General features: G+C 51.3%; 2 protein-coding genes across 3 annotated transcripts in view; one reads left to right on the top strand and one right to left on the bottom strand.

The window, feature by feature from the left end:
- Positions 1 to 13,369, bottom strand: part of PLPP7 (phospholipid phosphatase 7 (inactive)) — a 36,157-nt gene that overhangs the window by 19,631 nt on the left and 3,157 nt on the right. Inside the window, exons 4-6 of one of the 2 annotated variants that reach the window (XM_087752796.1) lie at positions 10,877 to 10,969; positions 3,422 to 6,308; positions 2,916 to 3,061 (exon numbers count right to left, since the gene is read on the bottom strand). The gene's annotated coding sequence lies outside the window, so the exon portion shown is untranslated. The remainder of the gene's footprint in view (positions 1 to 2,915; positions 3,062 to 3,421; positions 6,309 to 10,876; positions 10,970 to 13,369) is intronic. The other variant, XM_087752797.1, reaches the window with a different exon arrangement.
- On the top strand, positions 210 to 13,029 carry FAM78A (family with sequence similarity 78 member A). The gene is made up of 2 exons (XM_009476963.2): positions 210 to 1,285; positions 9,321 to 13,029. The coding sequence occupies exons 1-2, from the start codon at positions 1,023 to 1,025 to the stop codon at positions 9,847 to 9,849; spliced, it is 792 nt and encodes a 263-aa protein (XP_009475238.2). The 5' UTR covers positions 210 to 1,022; the 3' UTR covers positions 9,850 to 13,029.

The raw sequence follows: 13,369 nt of genomic DNA, 5'->3' as shown, positions 1-13,369 counted from the left end.
ATGAGCCCCGCCGGGTGAGCCCGGCAGCGGCGGCAGCAGCGGGAGGAGGAGGAGGAAGGTCGGACACCCCTGCGGAGACCCGCTCGCCGACGAGGAGGAGGAGGAGGAGGAGGAGGAAGGGGAGCCGCGGGGCCGGCGCCCCCCGGGCCGGTGCGTGGCGGCGGGATGCCGCGGGCGGCGGTTCCGCGGCGCTGAGCGGGCGCGGAGCGGCGCGGCCCCGGGCGGCGGCGGGGGAGGCTCGCAGCCTCCTGCTGCCCCGCTGCGGAGCCCCCGGCGGCCGCCTGCGTGACCGGGAGCTCCGCGCTCTGCTTCGTGGTTTCGGCTATTTCTAAGGGGGGAGAAAAAAACAAAAAAAATCCTCAACCCCAAAGCCCTGACATCGCTGGCGGAGGAGCCTCCAAAATCGGAGATTTGGCTACTTTTTGCATTTTCCACCCGTCCTTTCTTTCTGTTATTATTGTAATTTTGTGCGAAAGGAAGTTATGAACAACTGCAAGTCAGGAAGTGGAAATCCACACCGGTTGTGACAAGCTGGGGCTAAAAACTATTTCATTATTTATATAGATGTGTCTATCAACATTCTGCTTTTCATCCAAAGAATAAAGGGAAATACCGGCTAGTCCTATGTTTGACGGTGAATGACAGACCTCATCTGAGGAAAGGAAGGACTAAATATATCAGCTAAGAACACCACCGTTATTTATTGAACTCAAGAGACCTTTTTTTTAACCCAAAGACTGTTTGAGCGAGAGATTTAATGGGTCATTAAAAGGGGAAAAAAATTTTAAAGGCCCTTTTGCTTCTGAAGTGCAGCTAACCTCAAAATAGGAGCAGTACTTGTAAGACAGATACTCAAATTAAGGCTTTACATGATGAATTTTCTATCCTATGGATATCAGTTTTGAGATTACAAACCAAGAAGATCTGTAATTGATCTAGCACCAGATAATTTCAATGCCTAATATTCCCCAGGATTGCTGGAGTACCCTCAGAGCTGCGTCGGACTGTATTCGGGGTATGCCATGGGCTGTATTCAGAGTATTAGCTGCAAATCCAAAGTTTTCCGGGAAAGTATTTCAGTGATTGAAGTCAAAGCCTCCATCGATCCCATTCCCACCAGCATCGATGAGTCCTCCAGCGTGGTCCTGCGCTACCGGACCCCTCACTTCCGAGCCTCCGCCCAAGTGTTGGTGCCCCCTGTTCCCAAGAAGGAGACCTGGATCGTGGGCTGGATCCAGGCTTGCAGCCACATGGAATTTTACAATCACTATGGGGAACAGGGAATGTAAGTATTTCCAAGAGTGCGCGTGAGCGGGTGCGGGTGCCTAGCGGGAAGAAAGAGCGGGAGGACCGTGGCCTGGCTGGGAGATACTGGATTAAGCCAAAAATGATAATCCAGTTGGTTTGATTTTAAAACCCAGCTCTTCTGAAACTTAACAGGACTTTCTCATATGTTTAAAATACAGGAGAGCTTGTCCCTGCCCTTTTAAAGGAGTAGGTGTTCTCTTCTAATGGGAACGTGCCCAAGCCCTAACCAAAACCCACTTGCTCTGCTAAGAACCCAAAAGCAACCCAATATTTCACAACAGCGTTTGAGCAGCACTGGAGATCCTGAAATCCCAGGTCAGCCCTGCCGCGACAGGCACCCCTGTTTGATACGCGTTTTACACGAGGGGCTCCTCCGACCGCCAGCTCCTCTCTTCGGCATCCCTCCCCATCCCTTACGGGGTAAAACTGCGCCTTGGCAAGCCCCAGGGAAACCCGAGGGCTGGCACTTGTGGCACGGTGCCGTCCCCAGCGTGCTGTACCGCTGCTGCAGTGGGCCACGGCTGCGAGCTCCGTAGCCCAGCAGCGCTGGGAGCAGGCTTTAACGGCACAGGAGGAATCCTGCTTGCTTTGCCCACGGTAGCAGGCAGCCCACGGGGGAAGAACAAGGTGGGTTTAACCCACTGATAATTAAACCCTTTGCACCACCCTTGGAGCAGGGTGAAAATTTCACATTACCCTCCTTTTGGGTAATGTAAGAGTGGGAATATATTGGCATATATGTAAGGTAGGGGGAATCTAGGGGCCGTTTGCACACCAAAAACCCTGTGTTACTGGTCAGACAGTCATAGTGAGACGGGAATGAGTCAAATTAAAATGTCACCTCCCTACTGTGAAAAGTCATCTCTCCCCAGTCCCCCACCAGGTTGTTCAGCAAACGTTGTTGCAGGCTTTGGCCCGTAGTTAAATCAGCAACAGCACCTGATCTCCAAACGCCTGCACAGAACAGCAATTCTGCAACTCACGGTGCTGGGCAGCACCGGGTGCAGCCTCCTGGTGCAGCAGGGGACAAAACCCGACCGCAGAGCCTGCTGCTGGCAGAAGGTTTGGTGGCTGGAGGTGCTGATGGCGCCAGGTCTCGGGGGGCAAGGGAGAAAGGATGAGAAGGTCAGGTTTAAGCAACCCTCCCGTCTGCTCATCCCAAGTGCCCTGTGTCAGGGGGATGGCGGCTCAGCCCCGCAAGGGCCATGCTGGGTGGCTTAAAAAATGGTGAATGAGGAGGGCTGAGGGAGGACGGGAGCACAGAGCAGGGCTGGAGCGCAGGACAAACTCTGACTCAATGCAGCGCCTTCCTGAAGGCCTGAACATCTGCACAGCCCTTCTTCCCTGCCTTCTGCCTGCGAGCCCAGAAGGGGACACGGGTTCAGCATCTCAGACATAAAGCGAATACGCGTTGTAAGATGTGGACCGGAGGAAAGGGCATGCCGAGGAGCAGCCGTAAGTGGCAGACTGTCCCCCCCTTCTGTCCCTACGTCCCCTCTCTGCTCAAGCAGAAAGTGCCTTGAGAAGCAAACTAGCACCTGGCAAACACCAGCAGTGAGGCTCAGCGAGGAAGCAGACCAGCTTATCTTGATTTTAAAAGTACTTACAACAGACCCGAAATCTGTAGGCTTTTTGGCTCCAACACCGTCTTTAGCAAGGACAATTTGTTGCTCAGATGTTCTCAGTTCCAGGCCTTTGGGATTTGCACGTGTAATTCTCAGGCTCATTTAGAAATCCTGTCTTTAGTGACCAGCTGCAAAGGAAAACAGAAGAGTCCACTGTACATAAATACAGCTCACATCCACTGAAACAGAAAGGACTGGGCAGAGAGCTGTTCTGCCAGTGCTGCTGTGGGCTGCAAACCCCGACGTGTCCTTTTATTTCTCTGCACCTGAGTTTCCCTGTGTTTAAAATGAGGATTTGGTACAGTCTTCCCTTGCTGGAATGCTTCGAGACAAAAAAAGTTGTATCTACAAGCTAAGTGCTGTAAACAGGTAGTGAGAATTAAACACTGCAGCTATGCAGGGGAGCTATTAGCCAGAAAATCATGGGAACAAAGATTTTTTCCCTAGGAGGTTCATTGACATTTAACTGATATAAAAAAAAGAGTTACCCAAACATAAGTAGGAATTGGTCTGCTCCTCCACTCTCTTTCTATAGACCCGCCGCCATCTGAAAGCTATAAATAAAGGCGTTTGGGAGGAAAGGCTTCTTTTAATGCCATTGAAACATGCTCTTGGAAGACCTTTATATAGAGAGAGACAGGACACAGACCTACCTGGAAGAATGGGCCAAGCCTTTAGCTGGCGTAAACTCAACGTAATCCCACTGACCTCCATGGAGCTGCATTGATTTATGTATTTGTCCCAACTTTCCATGATGAAGAGACTACTGCAACATACATATTTTTAGTCACTGTGCTGACAGGCAAACAGAAAACTCCAAATAAAAAAAATCAGTCGGGCAATTGGGGCATCAATACTTACAGCAGGCTTTAGATTAATTTTTCACTTGTATGCTCTGAAGTTGTTAGCCGTGTATAAGCTGGCCATTACGTTGAGGATAGAAACAGCTGAGAAATACTGGAGCAGATGGAGCTGTGCATAACGCTCCTATAGGGATGTTAGCTACAGAGGGGATCATTTCGACACACGTGGTTAAAGTGGCGCTGACAATTTTGGGGCTAAATGCAGCGTTTTGAAATGTAAAGGGAAATAATTAAAGCTCAGATAACAAGTAAATGCTGGCATTTTACGTGTAAGTCAGAAGATGCTGCCGGGAACATGAAAACCCCCAGCACGAGGATGAGGATGTGCTCTCTGACCCCCCTGCTCCGTGCAGAACTGGGGCAAACTCCCCTCCAGCCCCATGGCTGCGTTACTGCTCCCCCCGAGCAGGGCTTTACCCTCTGCCCCTAGGGAAGGAGGCCGCTGTGCAGTGGGAGGCATCAGGATCAGGCCGCGGAGCTCTGACCTGTGCAGGACACGCCGGACCAGGGCCCCGCTGGGATCTCCTGGGGTGGGCGCTGGTTTCTGCACCCGGTTGTGCAGCACCTGGCGGGACCCATGTCAGCGGCTGGGCAACGCCGGGATGGCATTATCCAGCCTTGTTTCTTCATCTCCATGGAGATGTGCAAGAAGCGGTGCAGATGGAGATATGCAAAACGGAGAGATAAATAAATCGGAGTTTGAATATGATCAGCCAAGAATCTGGAGAAGTTTCAGGTAGATATTTCTCCCCAGGAGGATGCGATGGGGCAGCTGGGCAGCATTGCATCATTGCTTTACGTTACCGGGCATCTCTCTCTTGCAAGATTAAATCTTCCGTACCTTGCAGCAGAGACACAATGAACTCGAGAAATCGACTTGTCAAGAGAATAAACCCCCAGTCCTTGGGAGGGAAAATACAATCAAAAATGGATTCGTCAAAGGAAAAAAAGGTTATGCTTTCCATGGGATGCGAAGGGAGGTCAGTTCACCATGGGAATTTAGTGAGCTGTCTCTCCAGGGGTTTGGAGGAAAAGGCTTCGCTGCCCTTATGTGGCCCCTGGCCCTCACCCGCGCTGTAAGCACCCACCTTAGCCCAGTTAAATAGGTTGTCCCGTCTGACTTGAGCCTGCTCAGCTAAACGGTCAGAAATCCGTCTCTTTTTCTTAATGCCAGTTTTCTGCTAGTTTTACTCCCTGAACCAGCGTGCATCAAACATCACTGCTGGTTCAAGCGACGAGGCAGGAACGTGTTGCTGGAGGATGGGGGGAAGAGGGACCACAGCAGCGTGGCTTCAACACCTGGGGAGCAACATCTTAAATTTCCTTCCTGTGCTTTGCTATAACCCTGGCTTGAATTGCTGGACGTGCCGGAGTAGGTGAGAGAGACACTGTAAAGGACAATTTAAAATTAAGCAGCTCTGAATATCAGGTTTTCTTTCTTTCACCAGCGCAGGCTCAGCGGTGGAGGGAGGCAGGTAGGAGCAGGGATGTGGAATACCCGAGATGACTTTTCATGGCGCCCACACATTGCACTGGTACCTGCACCGAGCACAGTCTGCGTCTGAGCGGGGCTTCTCTTATTTAGGGAGCTGGCGGAAAGGAAGGGTGCTGGAAAGCATGAGGTTATGCAAGTCCACCGGGCCTGTGGCTAATTAGGAGCCGGCTTTAAGGAATTGGGGCTGAGGATGCAATAGTGCCCGGTGCCTGTCTGGAAAGGTTAACTGAATATACCCCTGTCACTGCTGGATGCACGGGGCTGTAGGCTGCTGTGCTTGGATTTGCTGTCACCGCACAGGCCACTGCAGTGATTGCTTCGGTTTGTGCGGTGGGGCAGCCATCTGGAGGGCTCGGGATAAGCCGGGGCTTCATTTCGTGTGACAGAATAGGAAAAAATGTATCTGAATGAGAACTAGAAGGCTAAAACCTACATAAAGCTGCTTGGCTCTCAGCAGCGGGGCTACGGTTGTGCCACAAGAAATAACTCGAAGTTCCTTCTCCTAGTAGCAAGAAGACATTTGTCAAGAGAGGCTTGTTGGCAGCTCCAGTCTCTGGTGATGCCCGTACTGACTCTGAAGGTTTCCGAAGCAGCAGAAGCAAGCTTGTCAGTGTTACAAGCCAGAATCTACTGATTTTGGAGCTGATCAGCTACAGTGAATCCATGAAACCAGATAGGTTGGTTTCTTCTCACGCCTCTTCCCTGCTATTGTCAGCAAAGTGTTTACTGGGCACTTTCTGGTCTTGCCTTGGCTCGACACCGCCACAGAAAGATGCTGATGCAGCCAAAGATCATTCCACAGCGTTCTTTCCAAAATCATCCAAAAGGGCAGTTGTTGGCATGTTATTTAACACGGCCATACTATGCAAGCAAAGGCTACTAACCTGGCTGGCCCGCAGGCTTTACTGTAGCAGCAGGCAAGGGGCAACCACCACCAGCAGCAACCATCGTGCAGCCTCTGCTTTCGCTCCAGTCATGGGACCATCACAAGGCCTCATTTTTCTTCTCGTTACTAAGCTGTGCAGATAAGGCGTGATGGTTTTGAAACCCCGGGGTTAACCACACTCACTAGAATTAGGCACAGCATGCTCCAGAAAGACACGCAGGGCAGTTTCTTCTTCCCCGTTCCTGCCCACGCCTTTTCTGAAGCAGGGTGCACCTCTGAGGCGCCCTGAGCGCAGCCGTGCTGCTCACGAACACGCTCAGCTTTGCGGTGGGGTTTCTCAGGCTCTGCCCCCAGCATCCTCCCTTCAGCAACCTGCCCGGGCCCTGGCACAGCTCCACCTTTTTGTTCTCATTTGAACCCTGGGCAAATCCCAAGAAGGTCCTGCAATTCTGTACTGGTCTGGGGTCAGATACATCTACTAGGAATGAAGATGGGGACAAGCAGATCTTAGTTGACGTGCAGTTTCTGAGCATCCTCTACCCTATTCTCCTGCCATTTGCCCACCAGCCTCTGATGTGAGTAGGCTGGAGCAGCGCGGGGGGTTATCAGCCTCTCGTAGCACCTCGGGTCCTGGTTTGGCACCTCCGCACCCACAGAGATGCTGTGGCTGCACCTTAGCACCGTGTCTGTCACAGGGTGAACCTCCGGGAAACTGGCACATCTCATCCCCGGGTGACAGCCAAGCTGAGTACCGACCACTGTCTGAATGGAAAATAATCCTAAACCATCTGCTGAGAGGGAGAGAAAGAGCCCCCAGATGGTGTTTCAGAGCCGGGCGGTGCGGCGGGGAGGAGGTGGGGGCTGCAGAGCACGACCTCCGCTCCTCCGCCCGCCCAGGGCTGATTTCATCCAACATCCCCGCAGCTTTTCCCTTCTCGGCTTGCCCTGAAGAGCGTGGGGCACGGTGAGCCAGGATGACTCCGATTTAGAGAGCAGAGCGTATAAAAATCTCTCCGGTGGCCGGGGGTCCTGGCAGGACTGCTCAGGGATCTCCTTTTGGCTGCCTTCACTAAAAATTTTCTTCCAGGCAAAGGACTCCCTCTGCCTGCTGGCTATGAGCTCAGGAGGGAGGATTGCTGCAGCCGCCGTGCCGTAGCTGACAGCAGCCCGTGAATCTGCGCGGGGAGATGCTGCGCTTGCATAACCCCCGGCTGCTGCTCAGAGCATCCCTGCATCCCCGGAGCAGCCCGCGTCCCGCCTTGCGCTTCACCTCCCGGGTTCCCGCCAGGCCGCCCGACCTGCAAACCAGCTGCCTCCCGCACGGTGCGGCCCTTCGCCCAACGCCTGCCATGGCACAGGGGAGATTTTTGCTAGGACCCCCCCTTCGCGTGAAAAAAAAGATAAATGAGCTCTTTAAACCCCCCTCCCCCCTGGTATCTTCTAGCTACAGCCAGGCATTTACAGCTAACTGCTGAACGATCCAGTGGTTACAGACATGGAGGCGCTTCACGGTCATTAACTAATTAACAATCAGAACAGCCTTATGAGACAGTCCCATTAGTCCTGGCCAGTGGAGAGGAGCAGCTCGTCCCAAAGCTGCGTCAGAGCGGGCCGGGCCCGACGCGTGCCCCCCGCCTGCCTGCGCCCGGCCGCAGCCCCCGCTTCAGTCAAGGGGCTATTTTAAGCTGCAGCACTGGACTTATTAAAGGCTCGGACAGTTACCCTGATGAGCCTCAGCGCGTCCCCTCTGTCTCCCTCCCAAGATAAACCGTGTCCCGTGGCACAGCCCGCAGCGGGGAGCCGCAGGGCTTGGGGGGCTGGTGCACAGCCCAGGGTCCCAGCCCCATGACGGGGTCAAGTGCAAATGCCACACTGGGAGCTGCTGGGAGCGAGCTGCTGGGAGCGAGCCCCTTCTGCCACTTCGATGGCGGGGACAGCGTCTCTGGGTAGCGGGGAGGGCTGATTTATAAGCAAGAGGGAGAAGGTAAATTAGAGTCACCTCTACCAGCCTGGATTTTAAAAGAATGTCCTTAAAATACCCGGCATGCGCTGAGCACGTGGTCTATGGTTATGCCGTCTTAGTGCCTTTACTCTGCAAATATCTAACCCTTTTTCTGAGGCATTTACAGTAGTTTGCTTCTATTGGCAAATCTAATCTTAAAAATTAAATTGGAAGTTAAAAAAAAAAAAAAAAAATCCAAGTTGTGCATCAGCATTACAAGGTGACGGAGGACCGTTTTCACTTACTTACTTGCCAGAAAGACTGACCTTTCTGTCAGTCTCGCAAGCACAGCACCCAGACGACCGGCTCAGGCAGTTTTACAAGCTGGCTGACCTCGGTTTCTCTGATTACTGTAATACCATCCCCAGCCCGGAGCCTGGTGTGCAGCCTTTGAACTGGGTCCTTCCTAGGGCTGCAGAAGGGTGGGTTACACTTCCAGCGCCAGGCAGACAGCAGCGGGGGACAGTGGCTTATCCAGGGAGAAAAATGAGTGTTTGCAGGTAGGGACTGAAAAGAAAGGACAGAGTGGGGCAGTGGGAAGCTTTATGGTCCAGTTGAGTCCTTGATCATACTTCCACCACTTAGGTCGGCTCCCCTGTCACCTCAGCCCCAGGGCCAGCTCTGAGCTTGCCTGTTCTTCTGCCAACACGGGGAATTTTGTGCTATTGAGAGAAAGAAACTCAGCCCTGAGCCCTGCTCTCACCGGCGCAAGAGTGGAGATCCTGAACGCGGTGCTGGAGCGAGTCCTTGCGTTCAGCCGTGCTCAAGCAGCCAAGGAGCTGCAGGAGGATACCTGCAACGCTGGATTGTCTCCAACGCCGGAGCTTTCCTGAGCACCTACCCTTACATAAACACTGACGTATTTTGTACTATTCCAGGTAGCCACCGGTCCCTGCAAGGAAAGCCCTGGCTCTGCAGGGTGATGGGTCCTCGGTGGTGTTTAACAGCCTTTCATGATCGGTCCTGGAAATGCGCAGGCACAGTTTTAACGGCAGGGATGAGCTCTTTCGGCAGGATGGCGCGAAAGGCACAAATTCCAGTAAAAGCTAAAGGGGGAATGCGTTCACAACTCCTTCCTTGAAGTCCGGTGTGTTTCTAAACTAATTAATTAATGCGTTATCCATAATTTGTTGTTGATCAGGTCAAGTTGGGAGCTTCCAGATCTACTGGATGGTAAAATCCAGGCCATCAGTGACTCAGATGGAGTGAACTATCCCTGGTATGGAAACACGACAGAAACCTGCACCATCGTGGGTCCCACAAAGAAGGAGTCCAAGTTCAACATCAGCATGAACGACAACTTTTACCCAAGCGTCACGTGGGCAGTGCCCGTCAGCGAGAGCAACGTGGCCAAACTAACAAGCATTCACCGGGATCAAAGCTTCACCACCTGGCTGGTTGCAACCAACACGGCTACCAACGAAATGGTGACCTTGCAGACTATCAAATGGCGCATGAGGCTGGACATCGAGGTAAATCCCAGCAGACCCTTGGGGCAGCGTGCCAAGCTGCAGGAGCCCTCTGCTCAAGAGCAGCCCCAGGTCCTTAGCAAGAATGAGCCAATACCACCCAGTGCCCTTGTCAAACCCAATGCCAATGATGCTCAGGTACTCATGTGGAGGCCAAAGGATGGACCACCACTTGTGGTGATACCTCCAAAACACCGATAATATAAACCTGGCGTCCCGGCACCAAAAGGGAGAAAAAAAAGACAAAAAATGAAGCAAAACAATCACTTAGGTATTAGAATACACATGTATAATCTGAGCAAAATCAAAATGCACTTTTTATTCATTCAACAAATGCAACCATTCTACCTTCTCCCATTGGGACGGATTTCACTGTGCTAAAGCTAAAGAGGAGACCTTTGATTGGGGTCTGTCTCGTCACTGGATTCCTAAGGGAAGAAACTAACACTGATGTCTACCCGTATAGCTTTTTTTTTTTCTTCCCTACTTTAGTTACTCTTCGAACTTCAGTCTCATTAGCTTGTCCAGACTGCCCAGAACAATAAGAACATTTTATTTGGGATTTTAAGAGTCTTTTTTTTTTTTTTTTGGTTGAGAACAAAACAAGCTCCTGGAGCAAAAAGTTGACTATTTAAGATAAGGAAGTTTTGGTTTTGGTTTTTTTTTTTTAAGCTATAAGGTTCTGAGTTGCAAATCCAAGTCATGCGGCCTTATGTAGACTTTGCTTTGCATTGCCAAACTTTTGCCTTAAAGCTATGTTTGAGAAAAACCAACAAACACACCACCAGGCAGGATGTCCTTTCTACAGAATTTTTGGGAGAAAGTTTTGGAACAAGGAATAGATTGTCAGTGTGTCACGGGCTGACAGATGAAAAGGGCATGAAATTGGAAGAAGCGTGATAAAAAGAAAATCTTCCTGGTTTTAAAACCTGGAACAAGGAACCATGGAAATAATCTCAGTTTCAAAGCAATGCAAATAACAAACCTGCTGTAGGATGGCTCTTGAGTGGGAGCTACTAGGCCATCTCCCTGCTTCGCAGAAGGGGTAGCAAGCGAGCTTGCACTGCTTACACTTGGCGATCTCAGTCTCCTGTTAGCATTATCGTATGGGATAATCTCACAGCTAGAATTGTGGCCCTGGGAGTCAACATAAACCAAGAGGGGGGATTTCTCACTGGGGTTGTCTTTAGGACACGCAGATGTCTGCCCAGCTAACCCACAGTCTCACCTTCTCGTGGCGTAAGAGCCAACGGCTCGTGCACCGGCTGTTGTTGGGTGAAGCTCTGTTGCCCCGTTTTCCCATGAAATCCAAATGATGGTGCTGTAAGAAGAGCAGGATATAAAAAGGATCCTTCTGAAGTCATTGGAGATGCATGGGTGTAAGCGAGGGCAGATCTTATCTACCAAGTCTACCCAGCAATATCCATAATTCAGGAACAGCCACATCTGAAAATAACAGGCACCCATTCCTAGCAAACACTAGAAGCAAAAGCTATGAAAAACTCTCTTCTTCCCATGATAAGAAATCACGTTGGGGTTAGTAGATGATTTTCTTCCAAATGACCTCACGATCTACACGACTGTCAGGAACGGGGTGCAGACAGGACCACGATACCATATCTGTCTGGTGATGGCACAAACATCTATGTAGCAAAGGGCAATGCATGAGAAGGTGCAAGAGGGCAACACCCGAGTCTTGGGTGTAGATCCTCCAGTAAGTAAGGTGCATTTGGAGCAGGAGGTGGAACCTGTAGGTTTTAATAAGGACCTTGTCCAGATGGCTTCAGAGAAAACCAGATGCACTTCTGGGGAGGAGGGCAGTATGGAAAAGCCGTTTGAATGGGAAGGGCACAGTCTGCAGGCAGCGGGAGTTCTGCGGTAGAGGTGGCATCTGGAGGACAGGGCACGGGACGGGAGCAGAGGATCTGTGCTCTTGCTCCAGCACATGGCCTGGGGCAGATCGCTTCCCTCCCCTCTGCAGCTCCTTCCCCCAGACATTTCTTTCTCTTACTAACAATTTGCCTCAAGAGCTAGGACTGAAGAGAGCTCAGCGTGCCGGGTACAAGCCTGGCCCTGCTGAACTGGTCTGAACAGGTCTCACAACCACAGACGCGCTGCTCAAAAGGCTCTCCCCTCGGAGAGGCACCCGTTAGCTGCTATTGCCGTCTTCATCTTCCACATAGGACATTACCAGCAAGAAATTATCCTTCCTTACTTCTCCAAAGCCACACCATCTACTTCGGCAACAGGTTCAACATCGCCGCCTGCCTGGGGAAAGCACTCCCAGAAGATATGCCCCCCCGCGACAGTCTCAAACCAGCAAAGAAGGATCCTGGTCCCTGCAGCTGTACCCCCATTCCCAGGGGAGACCACCCTCCTCCGTGCACTGGCTGTCAGAGATGCTCAGCCGCGGAGCTGCTCTCTCCAAGGGGCAGATCTCTGCAGTACAAAGTCCAGCATTACAAGCAGCTTGCAAACAAACAGACTGGATCAAACCCAAATCCACGAGCCAAAGGTTGCCTAAATCTAGGCTTTGGGACTACAAAGGATGAAGCTAGGGGGACTTTGACTTGCACAGTCACTCTCCATTTCTCCATTTTCTTACATGGATTCAAATCCTAACTATAGCTCTACTGGCACAGCCCTTTGCAACTTGTCTGTATTTTCTCCTAGGCAATACCTGCAGAAGAGGACAAAATGTGAGCTGTGGGTGAATAGCTGACGACGCTTGCACGCATCTCGGCTACCGCTTAGATGCACTTCTGGGCAGTCGGGCGGGTGGGAGCAGAAGGGGTATTTATGTCTGGTATTCACTTTGTCTCCTGGTGCTGAGTACTTACAGTTCTCACTGATGTCAGCATGGGTCGAAGAAATCGGACCCAGTTGTCTTAATTAGCTGCACGAAGGAATTCCAAGGAAAGATTTCTTCTCAGTCACCAAAAACCACATTCAGGGAACACCTACGTCCTTTTCCACTTAGCTTTGTGTTGGACTTAGTCTCCCAGTGCATTAAGTAAATCTGGTTTCTCCTACTCCCTCTACCTGGTGGACTGGATGCATCCATGCAATTTGATAGTAACCTCCTGGCTAATTCGTCCTGTTGCACTGAACAGACCCAGCTAAGCAGTAAATACGAAATCGAAATTTCACGTTGGGGTCGGCTTTGCATGGACTTCTCCCTCCCCAAAGAATGCCTTTATCCCGTGCCTAGGTTGAAACATGCCCCTCCACCTCCATTCGCATCACCAGACACGGCATAGAAAAGTGATGCTGCCTCTTTTGAAATTTCACGCGTTGTGATTAAAAGTGATGTTTTTCCAATGCTGCTTCATTACAAAACTGACGGGGACAAATTGAATATAAAAGGAAGAGTGGCTGGAAGTAACAGGTGCTATAGCCATCACTATTGATACGGCTGGTTAATGGCCATGTGGTTAGAATGGGGATTGACAGGGTCCCAACGGGGACTTAAACGTCTGGGGACCTGGTGCATCCTGCACCGAATAAGGTGGTAAATAAGCAGAGGTCAATAAAGCTCCTCCTCTGGCAGCTTTCTGCAGAACCAGGAATGCACAAAGGATACGGTGGGAAGGTGACAGGGCACCAACATGGGATACTGATGTACGCGAGCTTGTTGCTGCCTCACCTCTCTCATCAATGATGTTCAGCTCTTGGCCCTAAATCTCCACAGGAGGTGAGAGTGCAGCCTGACCATCCCTGT

Source organism: Nipponia nippon, unplaced genomic scaffold (assembly GCF_047370975.1).
Source record: "Nipponia nippon isolate SJK-2023a ecotype South Korea unplaced genomic scaffold, ASM4737097v1 scaffold_16, whole genome shotgun sequence".
NCBI classification, from domain to species: Eukaryota; Metazoa; Chordata; class Aves; order Pelecaniformes; family Threskiornithidae; genus Nipponia; species Nipponia nippon.
This window is presented reverse-complemented; position numbering and strand designations above follow the sequence as displayed.

Coding starts and splice junctions, on each gene's coding strand:
- FAM78A (XM_009476963.2), top strand. CDS start 1,023: ATGGGCTGTATTCAGAGTATTAGCTGCAAATCCAAAGTTTTCCGGGAA. Junction 1,286..9,320: donor CACTATGGGGAACAGGGAAT/GTAAGTATTTCC, acceptor GTTGTTGATCAG/GTCAAGTTGGGAGCTTCCAG.